Genomic DNA, 10,821 nt, shown 5'->3' with positions numbered 1-10,821 from the left:
TTCCATATTTTGAATCATTACACCTTCCATGTTTTGTTTGAGAATAGCTATTTGTTCCTCTCTTTCTTTCCTTAGTCTTTCCTCTCCCATTAACTCCTCTTTAAGCTTTTCTTTCTCTTCTTGAACTCTTTGTGCTTCAGCATTCGTTTCCATATTTTGAATCATTTCACCTTCCATGTTTTCTTTGAGAATAGCTATTTGTTCCTCTCTTTCTTTCTTTAGTCTTTCCTCTTCCATTAACTCCTCTTTAAGGTTTTCTTTCTCTTCTTGAACTCTTTGTGCTTCAGCATTCGTTTCCATATTTTGAATCATTACACCTTCCATGTTTTTTTTGAGAATAGCTATTTGTTCCTCTCTTTCTTTCCTTAGTCTTTCCTCTCCCATTAACTCCTCTTTAAGCTTTTCTTTCTCTTCTTGAACTCTTTGTGCTTCAGCATTCGTTTCCATATTTTGAATCATTTCACCTTCCATGTTTTCTTTGAGAATAGCTATTTGTTCCTCTCTTTCTTTCCTTAGTCTTTCCTCTTCCATTAACTCCTCTTTAAGCTTTTCTTTCTCTTCTTGAACTCTTTGTGCTTCAGCATTCGTTTCCATATTTTGAATCATTACACCTTCCATGTTTTTTTTGAGAATAGCTATTTGTTCCTCTCTTTCTTTCCTTAGTCTTTCCTCTCCCATTAACTCCTCTTTAAGCTTTTCTTTCTCTTCTTGAACTCTTTGTGCTTCAGCATTCGTTTCCATATTTTGAATCATTTCACCTTCCATGTTTCCTTTGAGAATAGCTATTTGTTCCTCTCTTTTTTTCCTTAGTCTTTCCTCTTCCATTAACTCCTCTTTAAGCTTTTCTTTCTCTTCTTGAACTCTTTGTGCTTCAGCATTCGTTTCCATATTTTGAATCATTACACCTTCCATGTTTTTTTTGAGAATAGCTATTTGTTCCTCTCTTTCTTTCCTTAGTCTTTCCTCTCCCATTAACTCCTCTTTAAGCTTTTCTTTCTCTTCTTGAACTCTTTGTGCTTCAGCATTCGTTTCCATATTTTGAATCATTTCACCTTCCATGTTTTCTTTGAGAATAGCTATTTGTTCCTCTCTTTCTTTCCTGAGTCTTTCCTCTCCCAATAACTCCTCTTTAAGATTTTCTTTCTCTTCTTGAACTCTTTGTGCTTCAGCATTCGTTTCCATATTTTGAATAATTTCACCTTCAATGTTTTCTTTGAGAATAGCTATTTGTTCCTCTCTTTCTTTCCTTAGTCTTTCCTCTTCCATTAACTCCTTTTTAAGCTTTTCTTTCTCTTCTTGAACTCTTTGTGCTTCAGCATTCGTTTCCATATTTTGAATCATTACACCTTCAATGTTTTCTTTGAGAATAGCTATTTGTTCCTCTCTTTCTTTCCTTAGTCTTTCCTCTCCCATTAACTCCTCTTCAAGCTTTTCTTTCTCTTCTTGAACTCTTTGTGCTTCAGCATTCGTTTCCATATTTTGAATCATTTCACCTTCAATGTTTTCTTTGAGAATAGCTTTTTGTTCCTCTCTTTCTTTCCTTAGTCTTTCCTCTTCCATTAACTCCTCTTTAAGCTTTTCTTTCTCTTCTTGAACTCTTTGTGCTTCAGCATTCGTTTCCATATTTTGAATCATTACACCTTCATGTTTTCTTTGAGAATAGCTATTTGTTCCTCTCTTTCTTTCCTTAGTCTTTCCTCTTCCATTAACTCCTCTTTAAGCTCTTCTTTCTCTTCTTGAACTCTTTGTGCTTCAGCATTCGTTTCCATATTTTGAATCATTACACCTTCCATGTTTTCTTTGAGAATAGCTATTTGTTCCTCTCTTTCTTTCCTTAGTCTTTCCTCTAACATTAACTCCTCTTTAAGCTTTTCTTTCTCTTCTTGAACTCTTTGTGCTTCAGCATTCGTTTCCATATTTTGAATCATTACACCTTCCATGTTTTCTTTGAGAATAGCTATTTGTTCCTCTCTTTCTTTCCTTAGTCTTTCCTCTTCCATTAACTCCTCTTTAAGCTTTTCTTTCTCTTCTTGAACTCTTTGTGCTTCAGCATTCGTTTCCATATTTTGAATCATTACACCTTCAATGTTTTCTTTGAGAATAGCTATTTGTTCCTCTCTTTCTTTCCTTAGTGTTTCCTCTCCCATTAACTCCTCTTTAAGCTTTTCTTTCTCTTCTTGAACTCTTTGTGCTTCAGCATTCGTTTCCATATTTTGAATCATTACACCTTCAATGTTTTCTTTGAGAATAGCTATTTGTTCCTCTCTTTCCTTAGTCTTTCCTCTTCCATTAACTCCTCCTTAAGCTTTTCTTTCTCTTCTTGAACTCTTTGTGCTTCAGCATTCGTTTCCATATTTTGAATCATTACACCTTCAATGTTTTTTTTGAGAATAGCTATTTGTTCCTCTCTTTCTTTCTTTAGTCTTTCCTCTCCCATTAACTCCTCTTTAAGCTTTTCTTTCTCTTCTTGAACTCTTTGTGCTTCAGCATTCGTTTCCATATTTTGAATCATTACACCTTCAATGTTTTTTTTTGAGAATAGCTATTTGTTCCTCTCTTTCCTTCTTTAGTCTTTCCTCTCCCATTAACTCCTCTTTAAGCTTTTCTTTCTCTTCTTGAACTCTTTGTGCCTCAGCATTCGTTTCCATATTTTGAATCATTACACCTTCAATGTTTTATTTGAGAATAGCTATTTGTTCCTCTCTTTCTTTCTTTAGTCTTTCCTCTCCCATTAACTCCTCTTTAAGCTTTTCTTTCTCTTCTTGAACTCTTTGTGCCTCAGCATTCGTTTCCATATTTTGAATCATTACACCTTCAATGTTTTATTTGAGAATAGCTATTTATTCCTCTCTTTCTTTCCTTAGTCTTTCCTCTTCCATTAACTCCTCTTTAAGCTCTTCTTTCTCTTCTTGAACTCTTTGTGCTTCAGCATTAGTTTCCATATTTTGAATCATTACACCTTCAATGTTTTCTTTGAGAATAGCTATTTGTTCCTCTCTTTATTTCCTTAGTCTTTCCTCTTCCATTAACTCCTCTTTAAGCTTTTCTTTCTCTTCTTGAACTCTTTGTGCTTCAGCATTTGTTTCCATATTTTGAATCATTACACTTTCAATGTTTTCTTTGAGAATAGCTATTTGTTCCTCTCTTTCTTTCCTTAGTCTTTCCTTTTCCATTAACTCCTCTTTAAGCTTTTCTTTCTCTTCTTGAACTCTTTGTGCTTCAGCATTTGTTTCCATATTTTGAATCATTACACTTTCAATGTTTTCTTTGAGAATAGCTATTTGTTCCTCTCTTTCTTTCCTTAGTCTTTCCTTTTCCATTAACTCCTCTTTAAGCTTTTCTTTCTCTTCTTGAACTCTTTGTGCTTCAGCATTCGTTTCCATATTTTGAATCATTTCACCTTCCATGTTTTCTTTGAGAATAGCTATTTGTTGCTCTCCTTCTTTCCTTAGTCTTTCCTCTTCCATTAACTCCTCTTTAAGCTCTTGTTTCTCTTCTTGAACTCTTTGTGCTTCAGCATTCGTTTCCATATTTTGAATCATTACACCTTCCATGTTCTCTTTGAGAATAGCTATTTGTTCTTCTCTTTCTTTCCTTAGTCTTTCCTCTTCCATGAACTCCTCTTTAAGCTCTTCTTTCTCTTCTTGAACTCTTTGTGCTTCAGCATTCGTTTCCATATTTTGAATCATTACACCTTCAATGTTTTCTTTGAGAATAGCTATTTGTTCCTCTCTTTCTTTCCTTAGTCTTTCCTCTTCCATTATCTCCTCTTTTAGCTTTTCTTTCTCTTCTTCAACTATTTTTAGTTCTGTTGTTTTTCTTTCAATAATCATCTCTAATTCTTCAAATGATTTTTCAAGATTATCAACTTTTGTTTTTGCCATCAATTTACCTTGCCAAAGTTCGTCTGCTTCTTGCTTAGCAAGATTTAGCTCTTCTTCTAATACTTTCCTTAATCCCTCCTCTTTCATTAACTCCTCTTTTAGCTTTTCTTTTTCTTCTTCAACTATTTATAGTTCAGTTGTCTTTCTTTCAACAATCATCTCTACTTCTTCAAATAATTTTTCAACATTTTCAAGTCTAGTTTTTGCTCTCAATTTATCTTGACTAATTTCTTCTGCTACTTGCTTAGCTAGATTTAGCTCTTTTTCCAATCCTTTTCTTACTGTCTCTTCTTTCATTAACTCCTCTTTTAGCTTCTCTTTCTCTTCTCCAACTATTTTTAGTTCTGTTGTCTTTCTTTCAATAATCGTCTCTATTTCTTCAAATAATTTTTCAACATTATCAACTCTAGTTTTTGCTATCAATTTATCTCTCCTAAGTTCTTCTGTTTTTTGCTTAGCAAGATTTAGCTCTTCTTCTAATACCTTTCGTACTGTCTTTTCTCGTTTCAATTCTGATTTAGTCTCTTGCAACTCTTCGTCTATTTTGAGTGTTTCTTTTTCCCAACATTTATTTGCAACGTCCTTTTCCATTTTTTCCTCTTCAAGCTGTTGGATTTTATTGTCCTTTATCCTGTTTAGTTCCACTTCTTCACTAAGTCTATGTTTCATATCTTGCGTTTCCTTCCTTTTTCTCTCAATTTCGTCTTTGCTTTCTTCTTCTGTCGGTGACCAATCACATCTCTAAATGTCGCCTCTCTCTTCATAAGGTTTAGCTGAATTTCTAGCCTTTTCCGGAGTGCATTTTCTTCTTGTAATTCTTCCTTAGTGAACTTCAACTCTTCTTTAACTATCATTGCTTCCTTCTGGCAAAATCCGATTTCCTTCTCAAATTTCTGAACTTCACTCTCCTCTACTTTTCCTTCATATTCATTTTCAATTCTTCCGTTACATTCTAGAATTTCCTCTATCATATACACTTTTTCTTGCAAATTATCTTTAGTTTTGTTCATTTCAATTAGTATTGTTTCAAGTTCCTTTAGCAAGCGATCGATTTTTTCATTGCGATTCGCTTGTTCTTTTTCAAAGTGGCAAATTTGAACTAGCTTTTCCTCGAGTACCTTTGCATAGCGATCACATTTTCGCTCTAGTTGGTTGGACCTTCTTTCTTCTTCAATCAACCGGTCCTGTAACTGCTCGGTTTGCCTCGTCCTCACCCCGATCTCCTCTTTCATTCGGGCAATAGTCGAATCTCTTTCTCTTAATTTCTCCTGGAGATCTTCTATTTCCTTCTTGAAGAGATCTGTTTGGTTTTCTTCCGCTGCAAACTCTCTGTCTTCATTTTCCCTTGCGTCAGTAGCTTTTCCAGGTTGAAACATTTTCAACCACTCCACTCTCTGCTTGTATCCTGTTGCCTCCTCTTGATCCGTGTCCAGGTTAAGTGATTCGTTTGGAGGTGCTTGTTCACCTTCCACGGTAATTGTCTCCTCCGATTCGTCCATTTTGCTAAGTAAAAACAGTGATCCGACGGACATGAAATTGTATAAATCATTTACAAACCGACGGGAAACTAATGTTTCCATACTGCCGTCCAAGTTGATAACGCATAACATATTCTGAATAATAACAAACAATACGTAATTGGTTAATGTAGCCATTGTTTTATGATGATTACAAATTGTCTGTCGGAGGTATATTATTAAAAACCTTAAGTCTTCAAAGATTCTCCAGCGTCTTCAGAAAAGATTCCGAGTTCATTCTCGTAGCCGGTTTCTGAAGACTTTTCTCCTCACGGCAATTCTGCAGGAATAGATTGGGTCTCTCTCTCCCCCCCCCCTCTCTCTCTCTCTCTCTCTCTCTCTCTCTCTCTCTCTCTCTCTCTCTCTCTCTCTCTCTCTCTCTCTCTCTCTTTTATATATTCCTTTAATTTTTATTCATAAAAGCGTATTTTTCAACTAACCTCAGTCGAAATTCTTTTTTTTTCTAAACGATTTCTTAGAGAATTCCATGAATCTTCCAAGGAGCTTCAGAAGACAACACAGATCCAACCGGAGCAACTTCAAATGAAGTAGGCTAAGCGCGCCTCTAGTTCTTTTTCCTGCAGGAATGGTTTTCTTCTCCGCCATCAGAAATTCTTTTCGTCTTCAAAACGATTTCTTTGAGAATTCCAAGAATCTTCCGCGGAGGTTCAAAAGACAACACAGATCCAAACGGAGCAACTTCAAATGAAGTAGGCTAAGCGCCTCTAGTTCTCTTTCCTGCAGGAATGGTTTTCTTCTTCGCCATCAGAAATTCTTTTCGTCTTCAAAACGATTTCTTTGAGAATTCCAAGAATCTTCCACGGAGGTTCAAAAGACAACACAGATCCAACCGGAGCAACTTCAAATGAAGTAGGCTAAGCGCGCCTCTAGTTCTTTTTCCTGCAGGAAAGGTTTTCTTCTTCGCCATCTGAGATTTTTTCGTCTTCAGAAGAATTTCTTTGAAAATTCCAAGGTCTTTCCATTTCTTCACAAATCTTTGGAATGTGTAATCAAAATTCTATTGTTATATGCATACGCTAAAACCCATGCCTATGATTAATATATATATATATATATATATATATATATATAATATATATATATATATATATATATATATATATATATATATATATATATATATATATATATATATATATATATATATATATATAATATATATAGATATATACATATATATATATATATATATACATATATATATATATATATATATATATATATATATATATATATAAATATATATATATATGTATATATATATATATATATATATATATATATATATATATCATCAGACATTGTTGGTCATCAACTGCAGGACAAAGGCCTCAGATTTTTCCTTCCATTCTTGTATGTATATGGTATTTCTATTCCAGTTTATACCAGCATATTTTCTCACCTCGTCAAACCAGCAACTTCTCTTCTTTTCCCTGATTTTTTTGTGCATATAATATATATATATATATATATATATATATATACATGTATAGTATGTGTGTATATATATATATACATATATATATACAATATATATTAAAATATTAAAATACACACACACATATATATATATATATATATATATATATATATATATATATATATATATATATATACATATATATATATATAAATATATTCACATATATATATATATATTGTATATATAGATATATATATATATATACATATATATATTATATATATATATGTATATATATATTATATATATGTATATATATATAAATACATATATATATATATATATATATATATATATATATATATATAAAAATGAAAAAAAAATTTCATAGTCCGCTGCAGGACAAAGGCCTCAGATATGCTTTTATTCATGACTGTGGTTTGGCCAGTTTTCTTCATTAAGGTGGCCAGTGTGGATTGGTGATGGTGGGAGATTTTCGTATGATTACTTACAGCAAATCATATGGCAATTGGTAGCCCTAACTAGTATAGATTTGCTGATCATAGCAAAACGCAAACCTTTTCACCACATTAAGGTATCCTCACTCAGAAATGGATATATATATATATATATATATATATATATATATATATATATATATATATATATATATATATATATATATTACAAGGTCAAAGGTCAGGGTCACGGTCAAGCAAAATGTCCAATTCACGTAATGAGCCATATTATTATTATTATTATTATTATTATTATTATTATTATTATTAGCTAGACTACAACCCTAGATGGATAAGCAGGATACTGTAAGCCCAAGGACTCTAACAGGTCAAAATAGCCCGTGAGGAAAGAAAAAAAGGAAATAGATAAACTACATGAGAAGTAATGAACAATTTAAATCAAATACTATAATAACGGTAACAACATTAAAACAGAGCTTTCATATATAAGATATAAAGAGATTGATGTCAGCCTGTTCAACATATAAACATTCACTTCAAGTTTGAGCTTTTGATATTCTACCGATTCAACTACCCGTTGAGATACCACCACTAGATAGTTATGGGGTCTTTTGACTGGTTACGGCGAGGATAGGCAAGGCTAGGTACGGCAAGGATAGGTAAGGCAAGGCTAGGTACAGCGAGGATAAGGAAGGCAAGGCTAGGTACGGCAAGAATAAGTAAGGCGAGGATAGGTAAGGCAAGGATAGGTAAGGCAAGGTTAGGTAAGGCGAGGATAGGTAAGGTAATGCTAAGTAAGATAAGGCAATGATAGGTAAGATAAGGCAATGATAGGTAAGATAAGGCAAAGATAGGTAAGAGCAGGCTAGGTACGGCGAGGGTAGGGTAGGTAAGAATAAGTCAGGTAAGGGAATGGTTAAGATGATGGAGGCTTAGGATAGGTACTGTAAGGATATGTAAGGGGGAGTGGCTTGGGTAAGGGTAGGTAAGGGAGGCTTAGGTTAGGTTTGGTAACTGTTAATCCATAAACCTTATTTTCTCAGACTGATTACATCGCTAGAAATTAATGTATCATGTATCAACCTACTAATGTATCATATATTAACTGAACTAAGGTTTCTGAAAATCAAGATGATGAAGTTCACTCAGTTCTCATTTCCCACTACTCAACTTTCAATAATTCTTAGATACAGGAGTTGGCAAAACATAAATGATAGTTTGCATCAAATCATTATGTCATGTATACATAAAACGAAAGGGTACCACGAATTACTAGAATCCCCCGGATTTACTGGAGTCGTCAGTTAAATATTGGAATCCCCTTGAAAATTACCGAAATCCCCTACAATATCACTGCAGACCCTTAGAAATCGATAAATAATATGTGTTTTTATTAATTTAGATTATTTTGTAGTAAATTATTTAAATAAAATGTGTATTTTAAAGCATTTTCTATGTACCCTTTACACAATATATAAAAGGGTACAAAAGGGTACAGAACCTAACAAACCCACCTAACCTAACCTAGTAGTTCCACGGACCCCCTTCCCAGGTCACAACCCCTAGCCAGGGGCAAGCCCCCGGACCCCCTTCCAAGGTCTCAAACCTTCCCAGGTCACAACCCCTAGCCAAGGTTCTACCTGCAAATATATAAAAAATATAAATGCTAAAAACATAAGAATAACGTATTTTAATAAAAACACACATTATTTATCGATTTCTAAGGGTCTGCAGTGATATTGTAGGGGATTTTGGTAATTTTCAAGGGGATTCCAGTATTTAACCGACGATTCCTGTAAATCCGGGGGGATTCATTTGAATATCAATGAAGTTATTAGGCATTAAGGAAATTCTTACCTTTAAAGTAATAGGAAACATGAAATGCAGAAAATAATCCAATATGTCGCCATTCTTTGTTGTCAAGGAGGAGTAAATGGTGAAGTGACGGGAAAGAGACATTACTCCTTCCTCTTCTTCTGTTTTCAGTAGGATATCTGGCGCAATAAAATAATAATATTAATAATAATAATAATGGTAATGATAAATATAATGAAAATGGTAATAAAAATAATAATAATAATAATAATAATAATAATAATAATAATAATGAATTTAATAATAATAATGATAATAACAATAACAAAAATTTTAATAACAACAACAACAACAACAACAACAACAACAACAACAATAATAATAATAATAATAATAACAACAACAAAAACAACAAAAACAATAATAATAATAATAATAATAATAATAATAATAATAATAATGAAAATGATAATAATAATAATAACAACAACAAAAACAACAAAAATAATAATAATAATAATAATAATAATAATATTAATAATAACAACGATAATGATAATAATAACAACAACAATAACAACAACAACAACATCAATAATAATAATAATAATAATAATAATAATAATAACAACGATAATGATAATAATAATAATAACAACAACAACAACAACAACAACAACAACCACAACAATAATAATAATAATAATAATAATGATAATAATAATAATAATAATAATGATAACAAAGTTATGCTCTGGTTTGATTCCATTAGAATCTGACAATTGTTTAATGTTACTTTTTCGACACTGCCATTCAAAAGAACAAAAGTGCCCTTAAACATTCAATTTACCTAAATGTCGAAACTTGTCGACGAAATTTTTCTCTCGTTTGCTTTCGAAACAAACTCAAATAGAACAATTTTCCAATCAGAAGTTTTATATATCGTTTGCAATTGCATTTGTGATTGCTAGATCCAAAAGTATTTATGTCAAGTTATTGGCAAAGAGTTGAACTGCTTCGACGTCAGTTATATCAGTAAAATAGATCTTCTTCTTCTTCTTCTTTGTCTGCATCTTTTCCCACATTATGTGAGGTCGATGTTTCTAGCCAGCGTTCTCCATCTACCTCTGTCCCACACTTCATCATATTTATACCCTAACATTAATTCTAATCTCACAATTTCTACTGGTCATATTAGTTTTGGCTAATTTTTCATGGCCGGATGCCTTTCCTGCCGCCAACCCTCTCCATTTACCCGGGCTTGGGACCGACACCAAGTTGATGATTGCTTGCTCCGCTCAGTGGCCGGGTTGGAATTCATTATATATTATGTACATTTATATATATATATATATATATATATATATATATATATATATATATATATATACATATATAAATATATATATATATATATATATATATATATATATATATTATGTTAATATTTGGATTCTCTTAACAACCTCAGGATCAGAGTCCCGAGGCGAGATCTTTCAAAATAATAACATTTGACCGTCCAGGTTACGAACCCTGGTCCAGGATGCTTGTATGACAGTGAACGTGACCATACTATTGGCTAAATAGCATGGTCACTGTCATACAAGCATCCTGGACCAGGGTTCGTAACCTGGACGGTCAAATGTTATTATTTTGAAAGATCTCGCCTCGGGACTCTGATC

The 10,821-nt window shown here is 32.7% G+C and overlaps 2 protein-coding genes across 2 annotated transcripts; both read right to left on the bottom strand.

Annotated features, from left to right (window-relative positions):
- Window positions 1-4,010: 4,010 nt before the first annotated feature.
- Window positions 4,011-4,553, bottom strand: LOC137655486 (arginine and glutamate-rich protein 1-like). The gene has a single exon (XM_068389384.1). The coding sequence runs from the start codon at window positions 4,551-4,553 to the stop codon at window positions 4,011-4,013; it is 543 nt and encodes a 180-aa protein (XP_068245485.1).
- Window positions 4,550-5,383, bottom strand: LOC137655485 (uncharacterized protein PF3D7_1120000-like). The gene has a single exon (XM_068389383.1). It carries the CDS (start codon window positions 5,381-5,383, stop codon window positions 4,550-4,552), a length of 834 nt encoding a protein of 277 aa, XP_068245484.1.
- Window positions 5,384-10,821: the final 5,438 nt, after the last annotated feature.

Source organism: Palaemon carinicauda, chromosome 16 (assembly GCF_036898095.1).
Source record: "Palaemon carinicauda isolate YSFRI2023 chromosome 16, ASM3689809v2, whole genome shotgun sequence".
NCBI classification, from domain to species: domain Eukaryota; kingdom Metazoa; phylum Arthropoda; class Malacostraca; order Decapoda; family Palaemonidae; genus Palaemon; species Palaemon carinicauda.
This window is presented reverse-complemented; position numbering and strand designations above follow the sequence as displayed.